This window comes from Amblyomma maculatum, chromosome 2 (genome assembly GCF_055883805.1).
Source record: "Amblyomma maculatum isolate TAMU_Amacu chromosome 2, ASM5588380v1, whole genome shotgun sequence".
Lineage (NCBI taxonomy): Eukaryota > Metazoa > Arthropoda > Arachnida > Ixodida > Ixodidae > Amblyomma > Amblyomma maculatum.
Genome location: NC_139345.1, coordinates 64848670 through 64875191, shown reverse-complemented (window position 1 = coordinate 64875191; position 26522 = coordinate 64848670). Strand labels below are relative to the sequence as shown.

General features: G+C 44.7%; 1 protein-coding gene across 1 annotated transcript; it reads left to right on the top strand.

Moving 5' to 3' along the window:
• The first annotated feature begins 680 nt into the window (after positions 1-680).
• Positions 681-22205, top strand: LOC146198840 (neprilysin-1-like). The gene is made up of 8 exons (XM_084591988.1): positions 681-982; positions 1078-1205; positions 4747-5091; positions 7514-7701; positions 10066-10322; positions 13672-14814; positions 16902-17045; positions 21848-22205. Exons 1-8 carry the CDS (start codon positions 681-683, stop codon positions 22203-22205), a joined length of 2865 nt encoding a protein of 954 aa, XP_084448114.1.
• The last annotated feature ends 4317 nt before the right edge of the window (positions 22206-26522 follow it).

Genomic DNA, 26522 nt, shown 5'->3' with positions numbered 1-26522 from the left:
CGTACGGACAGAGAAGAATTTAAAGAAAGAAAGAAAGAAAGAAAGAAAGAAAGAAAGAAAGAAAGAAAGAAAGAAAGAAAGAAAGAAAGAAAGAAAGAAAGAAAGAAAGAAAGAAAGAAAGAAAGAAAGAAAGAAAGAAAGAAAGAAAGAAAGAAAGAAAGAAAGAAAGAAAGAAAGAAAGAAAGAAAGAAAGAAAGAAAGAAAGAAAGAAAGAAAGTGCCGGGAGAAGCACCACCCACCTACCCGCATGCCCAGCTAGATTCACGTCAACTCGACTTTGTTGTTCAGGTGTCCGCCGTGAAGTTTGACATACATTGCGCGTTTTCTTTCCTAAAAAACAATGAACATTTTTACACAATTCAGAACCAAAATTATCACACTCTGTCCAATCCGACAATATTTCGAAGCTACAGCAGGGGAAAAAAGTACTTCAAATGATGATGTTTAGGTCTGATTGAGCGAAATTTCGGTTACGGCAAGGAGCACCGCTTTCATGCAACAATTTCTCTTCTGCCGGGCTTACTTGTCTCAGGACGCACGGTTTAACAAAAGTAGAAGCCCCTTGCGGCGCCGCTCATTGGGTAAAAATCAAGAGTCTAGGCAGTTGATCTTGTGATGGTTAGTGCTCGTGCCCTCGGCTGCGGACGCCGGTCAGCGATTGTTCTTGGACACTGCTGATCATGCCACGCCGGTGTCGAGTCGCCAAACTGCACACATGCCCATGTTCGGTATCAAGGTGTGGAAACCTGCCCAATATAAAAAAGCTACAGCGACTCCCCTGGGACGGGACCTGTGGAAGCTGCGGGGGAGCCAACAAAGGCAGCCGACGGCTGCGGAGACCGGTCAACCCCTACGGCGGTGAAGGGGAGGCGAACAACGGAGCTGATGGCTTAAAAGAGGAGACCAACGAGAGAGAGGGGAGAGCAATCACAGGCAGTGAACGAGACGGTCGAACGGAACGCGATCAAGGCAGAAGACTGGGGTAACGCCGGGACCTGGGAGCCCGGGATCTCGCCGCCGCACAAGTTCGGCGCCTGTTATCCTGCCTCCACGCCTGGCAGCATATCTTATCGCCAGCTTGGATAGAAGGCACCAGCGGCAGCATTCGGCAATCCACCACCTGGCCGTGACGAACACCCAGCCCTTCCTCGGGAGCCTGTGCCGCAACACGCCGCCGCAGCGCCGCAGCCCAGTGACGGCGAGCCGTAAGCGAAGCTGAGCCAGCTATCTTAAATAAATATCTTTACAAATATATCCCGAGTCTGTGCCTAATCTTCTCATGCCCAGAGTGGACTCAGGACCACTTTAAATTACCCGAGTCATCACAATCTGGATCACCGATATGCAGCGCTCGACAAGTTCATCAACAAAGCCGTCTAGCGGTAGGCAAGACTGCAAGAATTTACGAAGAGCCCGCTTCGATGGGAGACTCAATGGCATTCATACAGCGTCCCATAGCCGAAGTGAAATGCCAAAAGTCAAGTTATGTGCCTCCGATAGTCAGCAATCTTAAACACAACGTTGATATAAACCTCCCTGATGCGGAGCCATTTCACGTCGTCAGACCAAAGTCGTTGGACACCAGATGGAAGTGGAAATTGTGCTTGGTGCACATTACAAACGAGTTGAGAGCAAGCTTGAATTTGGCGTCGGCATCAATTATGTGTTTGGTTTGGTTTGGTGTGTGGGTTTAACGTCCCAAAGCGACTCCGGCTATGAGAGACGCCGTAGTGGAGGACTCCGGAAATTTCGACCACCTGGGGTTCTTTAACGTGCACTGACATCGCACAGCCCACGGGCGCCTTGCTTTTCGCCTCCATCGAAAAGCGGCCGCCGAGGCCGGGATTCGATCCCGCGGCCTTGGGAATAGTAGTCGAGCGCCGTAACCACTGCGCCACCCCGGCGGGGTGTGAACGCTGACATCACGTGAATCATTCTGTATGCGTGCTAAAAAATTCCATGAACTTCATATCACTCTCATTTAGATTTGCGGGAAGGTGCCGAACGCATGTGACGGCATTGTCCAGACGCATATTGACGGATGTCTTGTGAAAAAGAATGCTTCGCAGGTCAATACACGAACGGTAGGGGAGGTGTTTCAGTAGCAACTAGAGAAGACGGGGGCTCGGTAGTTTGCTGCAGCACCCGAATTTCGACCACAACGGAGGCGGAAGAGGTGGCCATCGCGCTAGCTCTAACACAACAACAGGTCAAAATTATAGTTACAGACTCGAAATCAGCGATTAGAAACTTTGACGCGGGCCGCATTTCGGCCATAGCAGCAAGAGTGTTGGCCAGTGGTTCACCACCGGCAGAGCAGGTCGCGCTCATTTGGACACCGGCGCACCAGGGGTTGAGGGGGAACGAGAAAGCGCACGTACTGGCCCGAGGATTAGCTACATTCCGGGATCCCAGTGACGACTTATGCGCAACCCCGTACCCCTTGCGCGATGAGGAGCCCCTGCAGTTCGACGATGACATTAACACCTACCAAGATATCCTAAATCATTACAAATTAGGCAGATCAGTACTACCAAAAGCGTGTAAGCAACTGACCAAAAGCGAGGAGGTTATGTGGCGTAAGCTACAGACTGGAGTATTCCCGAACCCCCAGCTTTACAGCAAGTGGCACCCGGAAATTTTCAGCCCCAGGTGCAAACGTTACAATGGCATAGCGGACATGATCCATATGATATGGACGTGTCCTAGATTTTTAGAACTTGACCGAACGGATGAGTCCTGGGAGGCACTACTTCTCAAGCAGGACGAAAAAGGGCAACGAGAAGTCATCCGTCTTGCCCTAGCCGCTGCTAAGATCCAAGGGATCCAGGTCGACGGCTGAGGGGGAGGACATGGTTGGGACAGAGCTTCGCCTCGGATCCTCGCCAACCTTTTGACGGGTGCAATAAATGTTATTTCTCTCTCTCTCGCAGATCAATAATGCTAGCCTGTTTTTAAGCGATCGGAGTGAAAGAGGAAGAAGAGAAAAAAGCTCGTGGCGTCTTGCACGCGATCGTCTTGCGAAATTTGAAGCTCCAGTGCCATAACGTTTTTTTGAGCAGTTGCAAGTCCCAGATACGCTTCTGGACCAAACTCGGCTTTGCTTCTGACCATCGGCCATACTGGTATGTGCATATGTTATGGCTGTATGTTATGACATTCAGCTTGTGAATGACGGGCTTGGATGTTTGCTGGGTTTAAGATCCCTAAGCGACTTAGGATTCGGCCGCAGTTTAGGGCTCGAACAATTTGGACCATAAAAGGCTCTTAAACCAGCTCTGAAATCGCATAATATAGGGCCGAATTGCGTTTCGACTCCCTTGAAACGCGGCCACCGTGGCCAGGATCTAGCCCGGGTCCCCGCTTTGCAGTCAAGCACCCTAAACTCTGGTTCTCATCTGCAGGGCGCTTAACTCTGAATGAAAAATATACTGAATACGTCGATGGTATTATCTGTTATATCATATAAGAAATGAAATAGTTTTGGTCGACACGTGTGATCTGACAGCCTGAAGCTGCGGCCGAGTTGACAGCACGCTGAAGTGTGGAGCTGCGAAGTAAGCTCTACCAATTACAGTTATTTAACTTGTGCTTGCATCGTGTAATATGCCAGCATGTTTCCATTAAGCCTACATCAAATTGTGGCCACCGCGGCCAGAATGTGTTCTCGAGACATTTGGTCTCAGAAACGTAGCGCGCTGTCACTGAGTCACATCGGAGGACGTTGGAAGGTTTATCGTAATGCGTGCTAAGAAAAGCTGCTATAGACACACCGCTGAAAGCACCGCGCATGCGGGCTTCTGCCGAGGGTATAAACATCTCTTGGCGTGAAGCTTGTAAACTATTAAGAGCGTTCAGAGCAGCATTTTATGATAGGCCCGCCAAAGCCACAGTGGACTTGCAGGACAGGCCCGACAGGCAGCGGTAATAAACTGGAATGCCTCGAACACCAGACTATATGCTGAAACATTTTAGACAGGAGTATGCAAGCAAAAGGAGTAATAAGGGGGAAAAGCAACTAACAAACCACTGAACCTCGGCTTTTGGTTCTTTTCTTCTCCGTTATTGTTAACATTATCTCACTTCCTTTCAACATTGGCCTCTCATAACAATAAGAACAGTGTGCGTTAATGCGATAGGGGTAGGACTGCCATGGGCGAAACCTTTCCGGCGTCGTCGTCGTCGGTGGCGACTATGCAGCCTCCACCTTCCAACCGTTGTTAGTTGTGTTTAGAGGGATCGCCCTCACTCGACGTGCAAATCGAAGACATTGAAAGCTATGGGAAAAGAAATCCTCATCTACACTTGCCGGAGAAAGGTGGGAGAGGCCGCATTAAAAAGGCTAAACAAAAATGAAAATATGAAGCATAACTAAACAAAGATGATTCCAGGAACCGATTACGGATAGAATGGAATGATAATAGAACCAGCATTGGTAGTAGAACCACAATTAAAATATATCCGCTATTGGAATATAATCACATTCGGAATGGACTCCTGAGCAAAAGACAATGAAGTTATAAGATTGGGAATACCTAACTTGACGAAGGAACCAAGGGTCTTTCTCATTTCTGCATCAGTCCGTTTGAGCATCTATAATTATTTTGCTTTTTTTAATGCCGGCTTGCGCGATCTGACTTGCTGAGTCGTAATATGTGTCTTCTTGGCCCACAACTTGCACTTATGCATTATCTCCTTGCTACCATGTCAGTTTTCAAACCCCCTTGACAGCTCCGATCTTCGCAGTGCCAATTCGCGACTACCGCTCAAGGAAATCTGGTAATATGACCACTGACGAAGGAAGCATCCTCGCCAAAACTGTGGAGCCGCCACCGAACGGAAGCGTGATCATGGCAGCCCATCAGTCCGATCCCGTGAAGGCCGCAGAGCCATTAACCTCCAATATTAGAGGCAGTGCCTCGAGTCTCGAGCTAGCTTCGGAAAAAGAGTCTGCGGATGAAACCTGTCAACCAGTTGCGCCAGCCCTAGAAGGCGAACCTGCGGCTCTTCCCCCTGTCCACGCTGTGACCAGCCCGTTGGCTGATAGCCGCATAGAGACTGCGGTCGTCGACGCCAAGTCGAACGTTTGTTGTGAGTACATTTAAAAGCATCTTGCCATCAAGTATAATGCTCCGATGCCCACCCGCACGCCGCTTTCTTGTATCCTTGATCAACGATTATACGTCTATCTTTATAACTGTGGTGTAACGTTTGAGAAATCAGTACGCGCCAACTTTCCCAAGAAGCGGTTTAATTATTTTCAGTTTGACTGGTATCATGTTATTTTGTTCGCCATCACCATACTGTATATTTCTTGTGTTTCCATTCATCCTTTTGCAAACAAACCTGGGCAGCAAAACAAATGCAGAAATTTTTTTTGCATAATTTACGTAAATTGTTGCGCAGGTAGAAGGTTCTGTTAGCTGTATTCAGCAGAGCTTTGAGGAAGGTGATAAAGAAGTAGCAGTATAGCTTATATAAAGTATACCAGCGTCTTTGGAAGCCCACTCCACTTGGAACGTAATATAGGTTCAAGTGCGCCTTTGTTTTCAGTCTAGAGTGTGTACACAAAAACACATTGCGAACACTCCAAACATTCATGGATACGAAGATAAAGTGCTAGGCTGTCCATATAATTAGGTGATGTTATGAAGAGACGTAGGACGTGCCTGTTTCGAGGCACATCTGGTAAAGTCCCTCAGCGGCCCTGTACTGCCTATCTGGCGTTTTGGGCTGCAGCATACATCGGAGCGTCTAAGTTTCGGAGACGGTGCGTTATTAAGCGTGTGAGTGGACCTCTCCGAACTCCTACTAATTACCAACATCAGAGAGGGCAACAGATGGCCCTCTGTGGGTACTGCCGCTAAAGAACCGCTAAAAATCGGGCCCTGATGGCCAATGGTATATTCTACCGCATTTCATGCACCATGGCAATCAAAGCGTGGCACGAATTCTTGGCATTTTATTTGCTCTATTGGGCCCAGTACCGCGGCAGATAGTCGTGTTACACCGTCCGAGTGAAAGGAAAATGTCCAACCATGCAGCATGCCGCATCATTCACTTAACATGCAATGAGGACGCTAAGTATGTGGTTAAATATTCTTGGCAACGAGCGGGGAGCCGCTACATTGCAAAAATGCGCCGACTGATGTGAAAACTGGCGTCTCGGAATAACTTCTAATTTAGTTCGTAGTGGTAATTGTTACATCCGCAAAACGTTAATTTCACTTCAGTAAAAGGAGGAATTAAAAGAGTGACTTTTAATAAAATATCCTCAAGAGATTAGAACCGTTATTTTTATCCAGTAGTTGGTCATATTGAGGACTACATATCATTATTAGCATCTGATCTGATGATACATTTCTAGCAGTTGAACAATGTTTTATTAGCTGCGGTCTCGAAAAGCAAGACCTGTCGACTAATCCGCATATAGCTAATTCAGCAAACGGTTTATAGATAACATGAGCGAGTCTTCGCAAACGAAGCTTATCAATATATGTGCTGACCCGATGCAAATAATTATCAGTTGTCAAGTCCGCACAAAATTTGTGGAACGGTTGCTCCGAATATTTGAGAGCTTTCTTCATAGCGCTGTGCAGTCCTGCGTTATGGTGAGCTATTTCGTGCAAACCCTAAATTACGAGTCGTTCTGTTAAGTCCACTAATTCACTAAATTAACTGGCACCATTATTCGATCAGCGCAGTGCCCGAACTCGGACCTTTTTGCTGCAGTAGCAATCCGATAAATACTAGCGGTTTTACACCTTCAATTTTATTGCGTTATTAGCGACATTTAAAATGCGGGAAACTTGTAGGTTAGGAGAATAGGATGACAGCGAGCCGAGAGCGCACAAGCGTGCATGCTCATAGTGATTTCCGTTCCCCGCCTCCCTTTCATCGCAGCATTCCGCGCGTACGCACTCTCTCCCGCTATTACCCTATCCACCTAAACGGTTTGGTCTCACTATTCTGAAACTCCCTAATAGCGAGTTTTAGAATACGGGGACCTTATCGGTTATGGGAATAGGATAGTAGTGGGGTGTCAATGCGCACGTGTGGAGTGCTGCGATGAAATGGAGGCGGGGCCAACTTTAATTCTACGCATGCACACTCACGTTTCGCTATTACCCCATTTCCCTTCTGTTTACCCCATTCCCCATTTCGCTATTACCCCGTTACTTCTGTGAACATCTAGAACTTCACAGACGCTTTAAGTAAGTGAATGAACGGCCCCGCAGCAAACTGTCTGGACCGAACAGATTTGGCTAATGTGTTCAGAAGTTATAAAAAAGTGTCCCATCCGGGCAATTATGCTACGGCGCCGTGTAGTCTCGTGCTTACAGCGCTTATGATTTTTTATCATGTTTTATCAGTGGCACGAATGGGAGGTTTGCTCAACCTGCTTTATAAATTTCGAGCTGCTGGGATGCCGTGCGTGTCTTGCTGCATGGCTGCATAAACACTGGGGGAAGACTAAGGCTGTATTTATTTTTTCTTGTTGCTACTCTTGCAGTCGGCGAGGGAAACATCGATGAGTACGAAAAAGTGCCTGCGAGTTCCACCGCTCTAATTGGCGTGCTGTTGGGCCTAGCTTGCTCCTTGGTCGGATTCGCCGCGCTTGCCTTCGCTCTGCTGATCTCACGGCCGCCGGAGGAAGTCTTCGAGGCTGACTTGCCGTGCGATTCTGACCAGTGCAAAGAGGTACGCCTGAAAAGAGCTCCTTTAGGGCCACTTTGTAACCGGTGGAATGTTTGGAAAAGCGTCGATATAAGTCAACTACCATCTTCTCTGGGTGCGAACATCAGCGGAAGCGATCAAAGTAGTGGTGAGAAAGGGCGGCAATCGTAATAGATCTCGCTCCCACCAACTCTGTCTCTCATCTCTGTCATCGTCGTCCTACGTCCTTGGGCGACAATCGCAGCATGCTAGCGCTAGCAGTATTGTTGCTGTATTGTATTTTCGGTATTATTCCTCTAGAATTATTCACACTGTACTTTTTTCCTCAGTAAGTGCATGATTGGAATAAATACGGTTTTTCTTAGCTGTCCTTGCTCGATTCACGCCACATTTCCGCGTATGCGTGATGTACAGGAGGTCCAACATAGTGCTGAAATGTTGATCTGCTTGCCTCTAACACTGTGCATGACTTTGGTTCTCTCACTGGTTATAGCCAGTCAGTAGAAGATTTATTTTAAGCCGTGAAATTGCTCATTGTCGTCGTCGCTGCCCGAAAATTGGTTACGCATGGGAAATGAATGTCGTAGTAAATGTCTCCAACTTTGTGCATTCGTCGGCCGAAAGCCCGAAGGAGGAAGTGAAAGATCTAACAGAAAACGATGTGCCCGTAATATAACCTAAAAATTATTTTATTCACACACCACTTTCTAGCGCTCACAATTAAGTATTCAATACGAGCATGTTTAGAGTTTCTCCCCTTGAAACATGGCAGGAGAAAAATAGCGCACCAGAGTCGCTGCACTACTCTTGCGCTTGGCCGGGATCGCTCGTATTAGTGTGAAGATGGAACAAAATGTATGAGAGAACAAAATACGCATCTTCATACAATAGCATCAATCAGCAGTACAAAATGTGCATCGTAGGCGCATAATAAACTTACTTTCATAAACACTCCATGTTGCGCGCAACTCATAAACTGCACATCGCAACACATTAACTCCTTTTGACGTCTGTATATTTATTCACAAGTAGAGCGAAGATCCTTTCATACCATAGGTTTAGGGTAGTGGTCATGCATATACCCCGTTTCGCAAGCTGTTTGCACCACTTCGAAAGGTAAAGGCGGCCTGATCAGACTGGAATGGCCTACGCTACATAATTATGCCTCAGCATATTATTACGCCGTGATTCGCAGGTGAATATGAACAGTCATGTATTACACGCCATCCTGACTGACCAAGGTCGTCTTCACATATCCCAGTGATGCAATCATTTCGTGCAGAGGAGCGTGATCATAACGTTGGGGTTTCTTTTGGAGAAACTTCCATTACGCCCTATCTGTAACACCATTTTAAAGGCAAAGACTGGTGCTGCTTGTGGGGCGAACATTAGTTTTACTAAATATCAAACAGAGAGTCTTCTACTAATTTTTCAAGGAAGTCCTTAACTGCGGCTACCCGATATCGAATATTACGAAAGCTGTAAAAAAAAAAAAAAAACATGCTGCTATAGTCAGAAATGCATTCTAATATTAGGAAAACTCGAGTGCTGCTTCACTAAGTAACTGTAGTTAAAGAGTATGCCATAATATTTGATATTAATACATGTAAAGCGCTTGCTCTATATAGCACTTTCCGATTCACAGTTTCATTTTTGCCATTTAGTCTGGGGAATCATCACGAACAGAGCTCTTCAATGCTTTATCGTTATGCAGAAAAACGCTGTCTTAAATTATGCCCATTCTCATCCACTTCTTAAAAATTTCAAGAAATGCAACTTAACATACTACATGTGCTCAAACTTCAATCAACGCTCAAATCTTGAATACATAAAAGGCGCACAACACTCCAAAAATAGCAAACTTGAAAGTAAGCAGCTCGTCTCGCCCAACTCGGTATGCGGATATTTGGTTCGTACCGAAGCCTCGCACAAATCGCAGAATGTAGATTATTAGTGTCAGCCGCCCACAAACTCTAAGTATACTACGGCTCACCGCGGAAGGTTTGCGTGTTCTACAGAGAAAACATTTTGTCAGCAATATCGGTTGTGTGTGAATTTGTGTTTATGATTTTCTGAAACCGCACAACGAGTTTGTTTGTTAGTTTTTGCCACTACATATCACTCTGCTGGTATCTACTGTTTCCATATTGTCATTGTTTGAGACGTGGGGCTTGTCAAGCTTAAAATCGCTGCTTTCTGCCGTCTTCCTCAACACTGTTTTTACATTTACAATTTCACATAGTTACGTGCGATTGTACACGTTGTTGTAAAAATAAACCAATCCGATTCAATCCAATCGAAGCCGCCAACATTGAACCTAATTAAAACGCAGTCAAGCGGCAACGTTGCTTGCAGATCGCATTTCAAAGCAAAAGTTGAACTGTTCAGTTGTTTGAAGCACTCGAACAGAGTCGATATTATGTGGATAATGTACAGGCGCTCCATCTTCTCGACGTGTCGGGGGATATGACGGTGAACCCGTGCCAAGATTTCTACCAGTACGTTTGCCGCCGGTGGACCAACGAGGGCAGCTTCATTGGGGACGTAATGGCAGACTTCTACGACATCCTCGACAGCATTCTCACACCGGGATCCCTCCCCTATCCGGACGTCTATGGCTCGCATGTCTTCTTTCACACGTACAGGTAAAAATGCCGGAAGACAGATGAGGCGTGCCTTTAGTGTGCACATGAAACATACTACGTGAAGAGATGATAGTAGCTAGAGTATGAAGGAAGAAATCGCGTAAAAGTGCATTTAACAAAATCGGTTCTTGGTGTTCTCTTTCATAATGCTCAGGTCGGCGTATACGCTACGCCTTAGGAGCCTATGGTTACCGTGTCGTCTGTCGTTTATTGAAGTATTATTGGCAGTATAGCCTAAATACATAACTACACTATAAACACTAACATATGCATAAGGAAGTAAAAAGGGACTATAGCTTCTCCGCTACCACACTTCCTATTAAAATCAGAGCAGGCTTCCCGAGCCCTGGGTTATATTTGTATCACTAGAAAGATGGAAGCCAATTTTTACTTGAAAATATGTATAGTCATAACAGTTACGAAGATTTTAAATAGGGTCTCTCTGTCCTCTTATTAACAGCGTCAACACTTGTGGTGCAGCAGTGAAAAGCTTTTTTTTATCGCTAATTACAAAAAAGAAATATTCTCTAGAAGACAACATGCTTGTGTTGTCAAAGTATAGCATTCAGTAAGTTAATGGTTAAAATGTACCTGAGGGCATCGAGAAAATACCGTGCCCCTACAAGGGAGCGTGATAGAGGACATGCTACTCCCTTTTTGTTCCCCTTATAGGCTTATTCCCGTTAAGAGTGAAGGAAGGTACAATACTCGCTAACAACGCAATGGGTTAGTCCTGGAATGCAAATATTGCAGCGTCTCTCTTTGTACATTTTAACATCCACTCTCAGTAAGCAAGGTTGTATTGCTGTAAATCGAACCCTGAAACTTGTACCGCGTACCTGAGCGCCATAGGCTCCGAGGAACGTGGGCGCACACACCTTCGAAAGAAAACATCGAAGTGTAATCACACAATTGTACATGTAGTTGTATGCACTTGCGTAGTGTGCTGAAAGGTGACCTAATTCTAAGGTACAGGCGAGAAGCAGGCTCAATAGCAGGCAGTGGTTGACTATGACAATGTTTCTAGCAACAGGAGATGGGAATTCTTAATACAAGAATCAGAACGCAATTTTTTACAGATCATAAATATATTCTGTCTGAAAAGTTAAAATCGGAAATTGACACAGAAGGCACAAAATGAATGGGGAAGCTAATATTATGTTGTGCAGAATGTAGAGACGCTCGGCTCGGTGCGATGTAGTGACCATAGGATATTAAAGCTTTATATGCGTCCATACTTGCACACGAAACGGAGGGTATTAGTAAGATAGAACCTCATCAAAGAGTTGGCTGTAAGAGGAAAAGTAAAGGAACTCGGGATCTTGCGGAAGGTATTTGGTTTTAACCAAAGACGACGCTATTGGTATAGAAACAACGAAGGTTAATTTCAGATATACCATCGCGTAGTTTCCGATAGGAGTCAGCAACCTGGTACAGAGGACAGCACGTTTAGTTTCCTCGGGAAGCAAAAGAACCGAGTGAGAATCATCAATGTATAAAGGCCTCTAGCCAAACAAAGAAAATAGAGCAGGCAGAGTTATCAAAGCTAACAAATACAAGTTAACCGACCTGTGCAAGTGTGATATGGAGAGCATTGGGTATTCTTTAAAGAATGGAGGCACCATAAAATCTGCAAGGATATCATGAGGTTGGAGTGAAGATAGATGTATGCGCTATGAGATGAGGAGGGCAAAGCCATTAGCAGCTTGGATACGACAGTTAAGGTAGCTGACGAATTCTACACAAACCCATGCGGCTGCCGATGCAATCAAGACGATAAATTAGGTGTAGTTGTGCGGAAAAATGAGATTTCATGCCGGTAATGAAAAATGAAGCAAAGAAAGTTTTTACGGTAATGAAAGTGGGAAGAACATCCGATGAAGGTCAGGTAAAAGCAGCCTTAAGACAAAGGGAGACTGGGTCAGAAAAGCTCGACTTTCTGCGTACGGAATGCCTGCATCACGAGCTCGATCATGCCTGAATCATAGAACGCTAATATTATCTTGATCCACAAAACAGACGAGGCCAAGGATTCGAAAAATTGCAGACCGACCAGCTTACTTGCGCTTGCCGACAGGAACATACAACGGCAATGGCTAATAAATTCACCACCACTTTAGACTTCATATCAACAGAGGACTAAAACGGCTTCCATAAAGTGTAGTCGACAGCAGTACATATTCAAGCTATCAGCCTGGTTTATTGTGCCAACTATATGCACTCTCTTTATTTAGCTTCCATGGATTGTCAAAAAAACATTTTACTCACTAAAAAAGAGCGAACTTTCGACAGGACACAGGGAGTAAGACAACACACAGCGCTTCACTAACAACTGAAGAAAATTTATTGCATGCTTGTTGTGTGTTGTGTGTTGTCTTACTCCCTGTGTCCTGTCGAAAGTGCGCTCTTTTTTAGTGATCATGTACCAATTGGCCCGGCTACTCTCCTTGATACATTTTATTCGGCAGAAACATCAGCAGAAAAGCCGGCACAGTGGTACCGGGGTGGAGTAGAAGTCATGTGGAGTAATACTGGAAGATATCTTAGCGGCTAAAACGCTCACATAGTTTTTCATGATGACGTAATCTTAATAAGGAAGGGTGTGAAGCAAAGAGGCAAGATTTGCTTCGTGATTTTCACTGCTTGTTTATATGAGGTATTCGTGAGACTTCGATTAGGAACACCTGGGGATAAAGGTTAATAAATATCTTAACAATCTGCGCCGGTCAGGATATTACCTTGTAAGTACTAACCCAGGGAATTTATTGCAAAGCAGGATCAATGAGGTAGGCAACAAGAGCAGAAAGGTGGACCTAAAAATTAGTATGCAGAAAACTAAAGTAATGTTCACCTATCTAAGAAGGAGACGAAGTTACGCAGCGAACCACTAGAAATATTAAGGGAACACGTCTAATTAGGGCATGTAATAATGGTATATAAAAACTATGTCACCAGTACTGAGCCATGGAGCAGAAAGGTGGAGGCTAACAAAAATATTTATATTTAAAATTAAAACTCGGCGATCTATTGAATGAAAATTGGTGGATGTAACGGTAGCGCACAGGAATGACTGGCTAGGCAGCAAACATGAGATGACATACTATGCGAAATTAAAAAAAAAAAGGAATCGACAAAAGCATGGCATGCAATTCAAAGGCAAGCTTAGCAGGGAAGGCATGAAATCAGGTGGGTGGAGGAAAATAGAAAGTTCGCCGGAATAAGAGGGTACCTACTGTAACACGACCGGCTGAGTTTAAGGGATATCTAAGAGGCCTTTTTTAATCTGTGGGTGTATTTAGGCTGGTAATGGTAACGTGCACATGGCCTTACATTCTGATTATCTTTTCAGGAGTTGCTCAGGTTTGATTAACGGCAACCAAGAAAATGCTACTTTAACTTCTGTGCTTCCAAGACTGCTTCAACACGTCGCAAGCCTGCAGAACCTTCCTATGAGTAAGCTGGTCACGGCTATAGCGACACTCTCAGGTACGGCAGGCATCGACGTCCTCTTCGGAATAGGACTCCAATTATATGGAAACAAAACGTATCCTGCCCTTACAAGCGGACGTTCGCTCAGGAAGAAATTTGAAGGACTTCCTGATTTCGCCTCCTATTTGGAGTTATCTCTCGCACAGATAGTGACAGGAACACGTCCAAAGAGTTTGGCTGCCGACGTTCTGAAGCTGGACGATGTAGTGGACGCTGCCTTCCAAAATGACACGGACACAAGCGTGCTCAACATCAGCAGCATTGCCGAGCTAATGCAGGACACGGATGTCTCGACTTGGTCTTCTTTGTTTCAGCAGTATCTCGGCGCCCCTGACACAGAGGAGTTCCTCTGGACAGGCCAGACCCAGACTAAAAACATCCTCGAGAACATTGGCACAAATACAACGAACCCGACCGTGCAGGCTTACTTAGCACTACAAGTAGCAGCGGACGTGCTCGCCCTATACTACAAAAGCCGCTCAAGCGTGAATATCACGCAACTAGAAACGCGCAAGACCTGCCTTGTGGCGGCGTGTCGAGTTTCTAGCCATGCATGCTCGTACCATATCAGCCGTTTCTTAGGCCTTCCCCCTATCGCTGAGGGAGACGCGCAGGCTTTGTATGATGCCGTGATCGACTCCTTCTCGAGAAACAAAGGTCTCGTCTCGTGGATCGACAAGCCACGCTGGGCGGCTCTAGTAGACATGTTAAGGAACACCACTGTAACACTCTTGCACCGTCTTGTGAGACGGCAGAGTAATGGAAGCACCAAAGTGTATCCGAACGAGACCCAGTCATCCGGTGGTGATTTCTTGAACGAGTACCTGACCCTGCTCAAGACTCACAAGGCGGCGTCGATCGCATACCCATTGCCCGTGGACTTGGCAGTGCTCGCCGAGCGACAGATGGAAGGAGCGCTGGTCCTAAGCGAGCCGTTGAAGAAGGTTGTCATCTCAGGGCCCCTTTTGAGTGCTCCAATTCTCTACTCCGCAACGATGCCCAGGTTAGTTTACCTCGTCATCAAGAAGTAAATCACTTTTGTAGTAGTCGCTGATAGTCCCTTCAGCAATAAATGTCTGCTGTTTACTGGTAAAGTGTAGTCGATAATTAAATCTTTCAGACGTAGGAGCCGTCAAAATTTTGAGAGCAGGTTTTTTTTGCCCGTGTTGACTTTCGCCCTTCTGTTTGCAATAGTGCTAGTTTGCAATCCTTTCGCCACCCCACATGGAGGGACGGTATCAGATAGCTTTCTAATCTGATATAGTTCGCTTATAGCATAAAAGCAAATGGTTAACGTTCTTTTATATTGTGTTTTGCATTGCGTAGCCGGACGAGAATAAAGCACGGGGGAACAGGTAGGACACAAGCGCTCTTGCTTTGTCCTCGTCCGGCTACGCGCTTCAAAAAACGGTGGAAAATCAATTAGCCCGAAAGATTGTCCTTTTCAAGATTTTTGTATATGATTCCTAATTGTTGAATCTTCTAACAAAATGTACCTAGATATACATTTGCTAAAGTAGAGCATTTAAATAAAAATTGCTTAGCCCTTAAAACGCCTTTGTTTCCATTTATTTTTTACCTTTAGCCTTTCCCTTTTGTGCCTATAAAGAGGGAGTAAAGTTTCGAGGCAGCTAACACACACTCTTAAGTCTCGCAGCAAACACTAGGGGTTATAAATTGATAAATCAGTTACAAAGTATAGCCCATGCTTCACAAAAAAAAAGTATATATATATATGAAGGAAAGAAGCCAACAGTCGGCGAGGCCGAGGAAAGCGTTGGGGATGATACTTTATGTCTTTCTTTTTTTTTAATGTTTACTTGAATAATCACATAAATTAGTAAGGTAATCTGTTTAGGGGAAAGATAATTAGACACAGAGTAGAAGAACAAACAACGTGCCGACGGCGGGATCCGAACCCACGACCTCCGAATAACGCGTCCGGTGCTCTTCCAACTGAGCTACATCGGCCGCTGTCCCCCCTGCTACTTTCTTGGGTATTTATGTTGTCTGTATACGAACCTTGAGAGTGTTCACCAGCGCCACCCTCTGCCATAGCGGCGGACGTGGGACGTCCTTTGTTACCGCCAGCGTCACGTAGAACGTGATCAAGAGCGAGGGTGAAAGCTGTGCTAGAACCCTCTTACGCTACCTATGGCTTCAAGACTGCCAGAACCGAGACCCCCGTAAGCTACAAGCAGATCAATCAAGGGGAAATGAGGGTGCTCGTTATAATACATGAAGGAAAGAAGCCAACAGTCGGCGAGGCCGAGGAAAGCGTTGGGGATGATACTTTATGTCTTTCTTTTTTTTTTATGTTTACTTGAATAATCACAGAAATTAGTAATGTAATCTGTTTAGGGGAAAGATAATTAGACACAAAGTAGAAGAAAAAGTAAACATTCAAGTAAACATTAAAAAAAAGAAAAAAAAGAAAGACAAAGTATCATCCCCAACGCTTTCCTCGGCCTCGCCGACTGTTGGCTTCTTTCCTTCATGTATTATAACGAGCACCCTCATTTCCCCTTGATTGATCTATATATATATATATATATATATATATATATATATATATATATATATATATATATATATATATATATATATATATATATATATATATATATATATATATATATATATATATGTATGTATGTATATATGTATATATTAGCGCTTCTGCTCAAGGCAAGACAGATGATCGACGGTAGCTGGTTAGGAAAATATTAAAAAGTGATTTCACCTCGCGGCTTAAACTTTGCATCCAGATCTTGGTTCATACCTTTAGGCCGTATTTTGTGCCCAAGTGCCTTTATCGTGCGAATGGGTGGGATTGCAGTGAAGTGGCGAAGCGCCTGAGAACTAGGCTATCACAACTAGCGATGCCAAGGGACTTAAGGGAATCCTTTATCGTTTCTTCTTTGTCGTATGCACCAGTGCGCATTTCGATGGTGAGGTGATGAGCGGCATGCGGAGAGAACGATGACGACGGCAACGCGAAACCGAGAGAACTATAGGCTCAAGAAGCTCGCGCTGTAAGGTAACATTATGCGCATCCTAATTTATCTCCCTCTTCCTTCCCTGTGCCAGGGAATTCAACTTTGGAACAATGGGCGTCCTGCTAGCTCGGGAGCTGGCGCACATTATTACGCCCGCCAACAGTAAAGATTGGTGGGACAGGCGTTCGGAGCAGGCCTTCGAGGAGAGCACGAAATGTCTTCATGGGCTTCACAGGTGAGTAACAATGTTTACTTCCGCGGAGAACAGGAACGAATGTTTCTGTTCTCCTCTCGCTGCACTCTTTTTCCCGAAACAAAATTTCCTGTTTTCATTTTTTTCTTCTCAGTAAAGGTTATGTCATGAGCGCAAGACGGTTGTGATCCCTGTGTTCTTGCATGCAGAAGTGCTGAAGTCTTACGCGTTCGGTTTGAGCCCAAAAAAAGACACGCATTGAAAGCTGTGATCAAGCGTAAATGTGGCGCGAGCTTTCCCCTCCGAAAGCCGATATCAACACTGAACTTGATAATCCTATTCCTAACCAGCTTTCGTGCCGGAGATGTAGGAGGAGAGGAAATGGAAGATTTTTTGTGCTTATGTTGGGCCGACCAGCGTGGAAAAGAAAACTAACAAATGAAAATAAAAGGATGTTGTCACCCCCACAAAAAGAAGACTATAATGTAACAAGGATGTCAGACGCGGTTTTTATCAACTAGTTAGTAGCCTGTTCCATGTCAGCATGAAGAAGCGTCCTGCTGCTTGTATTCACGCTCGACCCACAATTCAAGAGTGATCCATCGTGATGCGTGAACAAAAGCAGGCGCTTAGCAGCCAAAAGAGGGACCTCTGAGTGACTTTAGCAGACGTACAGGCTCACTATAGGTCCTACGTTTGCTCTTGGATGCCAGTTTCGAGGAATGGAGCGACAGTGCACTAATAATGGTGGAAGGATATTTCCTGGAGGAGACCGGCGCGTATGGGTGCATTGACGTTATGTGGAGGAATGCGATCTGATTGCGCCAGCTTAACGGAAATAATTTATGCATATCAGTTATCTCATATTCTTGGTTTGCCAGAAAATTAATTGCGACAAAATTAAGCATGTGCCTACTCGACATGAATGCACTCGATGTCCGGCTTTTTTAATCGTATCAATAACACGTTCAGAACACGGTATCAATGTATCGATTCTTTTAATGTCACAATTACTTCTATGAATTGGCACCACCACCACTTTAACAGTAACTAAAGGAGTGTAATGCTGTGCTAATATCGCTTGATGATCTGAGGAAAGAATTCATGACTTACGATAACTTGCTTGAGAAGGATATAAAACAAATTCATGTGCTGACAAATGCTGCAACAGAGTGGCCGCGTGTATTGGAAATTGTTCGAACTTCATTCCACATGGACGCGATCTTGTGCGGCTGTTGGAGAAATTGTGTGAAGCTTCGGTAGAGTTGCAGGCATAGGTTACACTGACAGTGCCCATTCAAGGAGCTATAACAAGTCCTGCAAGAGCGCTCTATTGTGGAGCTTGTGTTAATTGCATTACTGGCGCAGACAGTATGGCTCCGCAAGCTCTGTCCTATTGAGCGCACAGAGGACTAACAACAATGCGGGAACGTGTTTAGGCTTTTTGTTGCTAAAAAAATGGAACGAATGGTCTAGCTTACGGCATTATTTGATGGATTTCTGCAGCATAACAATAACTGAAGAATGAAAGAGAAAGAAAAGATGAATACGTACTCCTGCCACTAACTCAACCACAGGTGTACTAAAACATGAAAATCCATGTGAAAGAATATTTGACAAGAGCTCTTGATCAGAGATCGCTCAAATGAAACTGAAGTGTCGAGCTATTGAAGGCGCATAAAAGACGTACTTTACGTATATTATTTGATTACCGCGTCCTAAAGGAAAAGAGGCTACTTATAACGAAAATTGAACGCTTATAAGCTACAGAAAATAAAAACCTGAAACACAAGTGTCGCAGTCATGCGTCGTTACTATACTCACAAAGCACGCGATCTTTTACAAATTTTTTTATTATTTTATTTTCATGAAATGTTTGGCAGATAGTAAAATGTCCCAGAAATTGCGTTTCTGAATTCGATTTATTCAGGTCAAGACAGTTATATCGGGACCACTCATTGGCAAAACTGCCCTAGCGTCATGAAAATAAACTCCTTGCCGTCATTTTAGTTTTCGCATTCGGTTACAAACATAACTTTAAGGCGACATTGTTAAAGCCGCGTTGTTCAGACAATCTGGCGTTGGATTTGTACGTGTTATTGGAGTCGAATTCGGGAGGAAAAATCGAGAGTATGAATGCCTCTAGCACATTATAACTGGCAAGTAGCATGGCCGAGAGCTCATTGGTCGGCGGTTTGCGTGACGACACGACATGGTTGAGTTACAGTAGCTGCCAACTCGAGCTTCTCCTGTGAGCTGTGAAGGTGAGGACACAATAAAGCCCCCCGGGACTGTCGGAAGCCGAGTTAGGCAGACACGTTCGTACGTCTTGGTTTTCTCTATCGGGTTATCTTTCACATATGGTAGCATGTGACTATACGGTTCTAAATATTTGTGATACAATAGAGGCGGATATTGAGGGATTGGTTAAAACGGATAGTCATAATGGCATGAACGCGAAATAGGATCCGAAAGGGCAGCCGGTAATGGGATTCATTAAGGCTGTGCTTTTACCACCCTCACAGACGGAGATTCATTATCATCATCTGCTTGACTATATCCACTGTAGAACGGCTGATTGGCGAGTTGGTGAACCATGATGGACTGTAAAATAAGTGCGCAACAAAAACGTGCAAAGAGGAGAAGTGGACAACGACGGCGCAGAACTGACAACTGATTTAATGGAAGAACGGAAGATCATATATATGCATACACTTGGTGTACGCACATGCGCACGTCAATTTGAAAAAAAAAATCCTTTTGAAAAATTTTTGAAAAATATAGTAACAGCATATGTAAAAAGCCCCCATCACAAGCACATGGTGAAACCTGCCGAACGGACTATCGATTGTGCAGCATGGTCATCTCTTTTTCTGTCAGTGCGATGGATGTTTTACTGACACAAACATTTTGCTTCCTGGCAATATGAAAAGCCTCGGCGATTTCTCGAGTAGTCTGGTCATTATGAAGAAATAGTATAGTACTGTGTATATATATGCTCTTCCGTTCTTCCATTAAATCAGTTAGTTCTGCGCCGTCGTTGTCCAATTCTCCTCTTTGTCACGTTTTTATTGCGCACTTATTTTACAGTCTATACCCACTGCAGGGCGAAGGCTTTCCCATATTATACTCCAACTAACCCGATCCTGTGCTAGCTACATCCACTTGACACCTGCGAACTTCCTAACTTCCTCCTCTGCCGCCTCCTGCTACGCTTTCCTTCCCTTCGAATCCCGTTAATATTAGGTCGGTCCCCCTTTTAACCCACAACATAAGTAACTTGTTCCGTAGAAAGTCAGGTGTGTTGTGCGTCTCTCTGAATTAGCGACTGAAATGTCTGGAAATGAGGTGAACAAATCAGAGGAGTGTCCAAGTTAACTAAAACTTGGCAATGAGGTTCCTGTAATAGGGTTCTTTCGTAAACTGTAAACAATTCAAGGCTTCCTCTTCGGCAAACAAAACTTTACCTTCCTCTCTCATGAAATATGATATTGCAATTACCGGTGTTGCAGATCGAACACAAGCCCTCTGCATGCCGGACCCGCATGCTTCACATAGGCCACAATCGCTCCTTGGTGAAGGTGCGCAGAGAAAGGCCTAAAGAATACGGTTTAGTGTTTGATGCAGTAACATGCTTATGAGCACTGCAGTGGCGTACAGTAAAAAAGGGGGAGAAAGGTAAAGGAAGTAGAGCTATCGCGCTTCATCTTTAATGCGAAGCTTGGGCGATCTCCAAAATTGCTTTTCTGTTTTTGTTTTTATTTCCTAGTTCATTCTTGTTACAATACTCACTATATACTCACTATATGTTACAATACTCACTATTGTTACTATACTCACTCATACAGACCTCATCACCGGCAAAGCTTTTAGAAAACTTGGCATGCTAAGGCGCCGTTTACACCTCGCAAATTCTAACACAAGGCATCAAGCTTACACTACACTGATAAGGCCAACCTTAGAATATGCTTCCGTCATATGGCATCCTCACCAGGGCTCCCTTTCGAATCTTCTTGAATCCGTCCAGAATAAAGCAGCAAGATTCATTACATCATCCTACTCAAGATTTCAGAGCGTATCATCAATTAAAGAAGTTTTAAACCTACCATCGCTCGCTATCAGAAGGAAGTTTGCGCGATTATCATTTCTTCACACATTATACTATAGCAATTCGAAATTTGTTCGCTCCCATCTTCTTCCTGCTCCTCACGTCTCATCCCGGCTTGACCATGCGAACAAAATCCTCCCACTTTTCGCACGAACAAAAAAATACCAATATTCACCACTCTCTTTAGCAATATATGAATGGAATCAGTCGGCGTCAAATATCGCTATTTTGACTGATTTATCAGAGTTTCAAGCAGCATTGCTAGCTTCTTCAGACGAATCGTAGTCAATTTGCGCGGTTTTGTCGTTCCCTGTATAGAGCTTCCTTTCCTTGATTCTTTCGGTGTAATCTGTGTTTCTGAGTCGGTGAGATCTCAAATGTTTCATTTATTATCTTTTTTATGGTTTTAGTTTCTGTATTCATAGTCAGCTTTGTAGTGTCTGTCATGCGCGATGTGCATGTTTTTCCCTTTTGCTGAAATCGCTGCACATTTTTATCTTTTTACAGTTCTCTTATTATGTTGAAATATTGCTTGCCCGACTATTTTTTCCTAGTTTTGTATAAAGATTACTATGACTGTTATATACTTCACTCACATACCACCATAACATCATCTGTTATCCTGTTTTTGTTATACCCTGATTTGCTTCCACATCCCCCCCCCCCTCCTATGTAATGCCCTATTGGGCCTTTAGGGTATTCCAAATAAATAAAATAAATAAATAAATATGTCCAGCACCCTCGAAGGGGATGCTTCAGGTTGGGACATCGCCACCGCGTCGAACCTGTTCGCGTGGACAATGGCGGCGAGGACGGCGATGGATGCCCTTCTCAGCGGCGAGGGTGCCATGGGCAGCCTTTTCTCGGCAGTTCACGTCGACAAGCAGCCCGAGACGAGCAGGGACGCCATGAGAACGTTCTTCCGGCGCTTCTGCCTTCTCTCCTGCGGCCGTGACGAGCCGCGGTTGTCCGCGCGCAGTCGCTGCGTTATCCCACTCATGGGCATGGCTGAATTCTCCGAAGCCTTCGACTGCCCGCTTGGCTCGACTATGAACCCCAACGTCAGCTGCGCCCTCAGATTCCCCGGTGTCTGAGGCAGCCAGCAGTGCCCGATCTTATTGCACGCTCACTGATGTCCTGTTTTGCGAATATCAGCGATAATTGCGGATTCACAGCTGTGTGTGTGTTTGATCATTGGCCCTTTCGTTAACTTTTTAACTTTCAGAAGTTGTTGTTGTGGCTGTAGAAAGAAGGAAAAGAAAATGCACGGGCCTGCTACTGGCTCTGTAGCTGAGCCACCTCCGCTGCCTCGTGCGGACAGAAGAGAAAATAGAGACGAAAGAAAAGGAAGAGGGAGAGAAAGACGTGCGCCGCAACTACAGCCGTCGTCCACCTCCGAAACGGTGGCGGGTGCAATGACGGCCTACAACAGATATAAGTTCTGTGGCAGGCTAGCCCCCGCCGCAAGCGACGATGTCCTACCTGTCCCAGCCCCATCAGGGAAGTCCCCTTTCAGAAGTGCACGAGCACCGGTGTTTGGCGTGAAAAAAAAAAAAAAAAGGTATATCTGCGCTAGGTTTCTTTCGTATATATATCTTCTGTATCACTCTGCGATAATTGTGGGTAGAGCTTTCGTTTTAACTGTTGCCATTGAATACAACGAGAAGTGTTTATGCTTCGCTTAATTCCACAGCGTCGGCAGTTCGGGTCTCCGCGTCACTTGCATTCCGTGGGTTCATAATCGTATGATCAAAGACTGATATAGGAGTGTATGTAGCCGTCATACGTTGCTTCACCAACCAATTACACCCTCATTAGGCGCATTTATGTTTTTTGGTTCATAACTGTCGTCAAATGTTGGGCAAATGGTATGGTATGGTAGGGTATGGTATGGTATGGTATGGTATGGTATGGTATGGTATGGTATGGTATGGTATGGTATGGTATGGTATGGTATGGTATGGTATGGTATGGTATGGTATGGTATGGTATGGTATGGTATGGTATGCGATCGTAGGGTACGGGAGGGTATGGTACGGGATGGTGTGGTACGGCGTAGTAGGGGATCGGAGGGCAGGGTGAGATGAGATGGCATGGAACGGCATGGGGTGTTCAACATCTTCAAGCTGCGGGTGCGATGTGAAGGAGACCGCGCATTATAGGGCTCCGGACCAGTTTACACCCCGTTCGGAGATTTCATCTGCACTGAAATATCTGAATGTTAACCTTCATCCTATGAGGCGTCATGCCACCACACCTTAATGTGAAAGCCTTCATTGTAACCTGGCAGCGGCAGGCTCAGGAACCTAATGACTTATCCGTGAATCCCAGCAAAGGGTGGTCGGCTTTCCCATATCTTCTTCATATTCAAAGCCAAATTTTATCCGCAGCTTGTAGCCGGTTTCAGTATTCGTCTTCAGTTCTGCACATGTCCTTAATTATGAAAGCGGACGCAGGCCCAGCGTATGGAGCAGGGACAGGCCGTCTGTTTTGGTTCTTCGTCGCCTTCGTTCCATTAACGTCGCATGCTTTGTAATTCTCTAGTCGATACTTTTGAAGCCGATATACACAACATAAAAAGGGGAGCATAGACACTTGTACTTAAGCTTGGCTTAGACTCAGTTATAAAAACGAAATTTCTTTTAAACTTGGTTTTCCGTGGCTTAGCAAGGTTGTACACAGTCTGCATTTGGGGACGCTCAAGCTTCGCCTAAGAACAGACGCCATAGCGCCTTTAAGCCCGCATTTTCATTCCGCGATTTCATTTATACTTTTTGTTCATGTTGTCTTTGAGAAAAAGAAGGTTCAGTGTATGAATCACCTTTCAGTTACTCTTAATTAGGTTACGATCACATCGCCTATTCATTCCGTGCTTTATATTTTTTTAGTTTAATAATAATTGTTTCACAGGAATGGAAAGGCGCAGTATCTGTCACATTTGCTCTGTGGACGCCTAAATCGCGCCGTAAAAAAAGAAAGAAGGTGACAGTGAAAGTGGAAAGAGAGAAAGGGGAGCCGTAGTGGAGGACTGCGGAGTAATTTCGAACACCTGGAGGTCTTTAACGTGCGCTGACATCGCAGAGCACATGGACGCCACTTCGTTTCGCCTCCAACGAAACGCAGCCGCCGTGGTCGGGATCGGACCCGGGAACTCACTGGGCCGGCAAAGTGCCTTGTTGCCAGCATTCATTAAAGTAATTGGTGAAGGCGGTTATGGATGGGGTGTCTACGTTGCGCAGTTTTATTGGTTATACTAATTTGCTTTTTGAGAAAAGGAAAGCGTGGTATTCGTCTTCACCCAAGGTGATTCGGACCCAACGAAGCGCTGGCGAAATGCGGAGTTGCACCTCGAATAATACAGCTTGTGCTCTAAACGTTGACTGATAGCGCATTAAGGAACGAGAAAATTTTCCTAGAAGCAGTCTTCGCCTCGAGCAGTTCTTTTCAAGTCGATCATTTTTCCTGAGGAGTTTACCAGCAATTCTCTTCGATTCCAGGATAACCTTCTCTTATGGTACCTGGGTGTCAGTTTAATTTTCACTCACAAATCCTTTAGAAATGTTTTCAAATGAAAATCCCAGATTGGAAGACTGAAATAGGCAGATGATTTAGGACTATCGAGATATCACTGCACTGTTATAAAATAATGTGAAAGGAAGATCAAAACCCTGCTCTGACTTAAGCTACTCAAACGAATGGCAGCAGTGAATTGGTCTCACCTCATGGCACCGCATCTGCGAATGCGTTGTAACTACGTTTCGTTGGAACGCAGGCCGCAAAGCCTGGGAAAAAGCCTGTGCGAACAGTTTGGTTTCATAAGCTGCCTCGATGAAATGTCTGCAAAAACTGAAACCCACAGCAGCTTCAATATATCAATTCTACGCATTTCACATCCTGCCGACTGGGGGCATTTTAAGAATTACGTGATATTGAGACAATGAGCCTTTCTTCCACCATCTAAACGACTCCTGTACGTATTTAAGAAGGGTATTCCATCATCAATGTCCAAATTAAATGATCGGTTGTTTTTCAATAGATAAATCACCATGTTGCATTCTATGTAGAAAGAAATTATTTCCTGATGCCTATCCAGGCACTTACAACCTTGTGCCTGGCGAATGATAGCCCGAGCCGCTTATGCGCCACTAAACCCAATACAATACAATACAATACAAAATTTCCAGGCACATGACAAGCTCCCAAAACAATGTTTCTGTTGACAGGCTTTCTTGGAAAACACCATTTTAACTTCGGTATTTGACAATGCAATATTTTTGCATAAATTTCGAAAGTTTCTTTATTCTTGTAAGGCATTTCTACTATGCTGATGTATGACGAAGGCTTTATTCACTAAGTCTGTCGATCCATATTAGTAATCTAATCCTATGCCTACTTGCGCTTCTTTATGTGAGTACAGAAGTGAGAAGCTTATCCTCAACAATTTTCCTTTGTACAGTACAGGATATACGAAGGGAAGGAGTCAACGTCACAGATGGCTACAGAGCGTATTGCTATCACTGCCATTCAACAGAGAAAACCGAATGATAAGCGCCGTTGGCTCTGTACCAACTGCTGTTCAGACAGCCTTGCATATTGTATAGGTGTTAACTTGGCACAATGTAGCAAGCACTCAAGCAGGAAAGACATATTGCATTGGGGAATCCCCACGGCCAAGTAAGGACAAGTAAGGACGCAGTCTGCCATATCGAGTAGGGAAAAAGAAAACAGGAAATCTAAAGTTGTTCTAACATTGCGGCATTGAATGCAACGTGGCAAGCTGTTGGGAACGGTGTATGCCTTAGCAAAGAGTGGAAGGTGCAATCTTGAAATGCTGGCAAAACTGAATACGTTGCATTCTGGACTGATGGAAACAACACGAGCATGCTAACATACCTTGGGAAGTTGGAAGTTGGAAGTTGCAGTGGGGTGTGACGCGCATGGTATCATAGCGCATGGCGTCTTGTCTACGACCAACACGATAGAACGAAACTGCTCTTTCGACACGTTTCAATGTTTTAGGCAGTTAGGACAGGCGAGAAAACTGAGGTTACTTTGTGTAATGGCAGTCATCTCTTACAGCCTGTATCGACACAAGACTCCGCCGAAAAGTGCCGCGATGACGCATTCTGCCCGAAGATTACTTGCTACTCCCCATGTTTTGTGACCGATGCTATAGAGACAAGATTTTTCGTTTCTGCTTGGGTAAAAATTCCATGCACAACTTCGATCGAATTTAAGACTCCGCGGTACTTCGAAGAGTCGTGTTTAGAAGTTTCATGAAAAACTGTACTTGCAAATAGCTTGACAGAGAAACAGCGCAGGAAATTCTATCTCACAATGGCGCTTCGACCATTCCACAATCCAACATGCGCAGAAAACTACTCCGCCGTATTTAGAAATGGCGATGATGT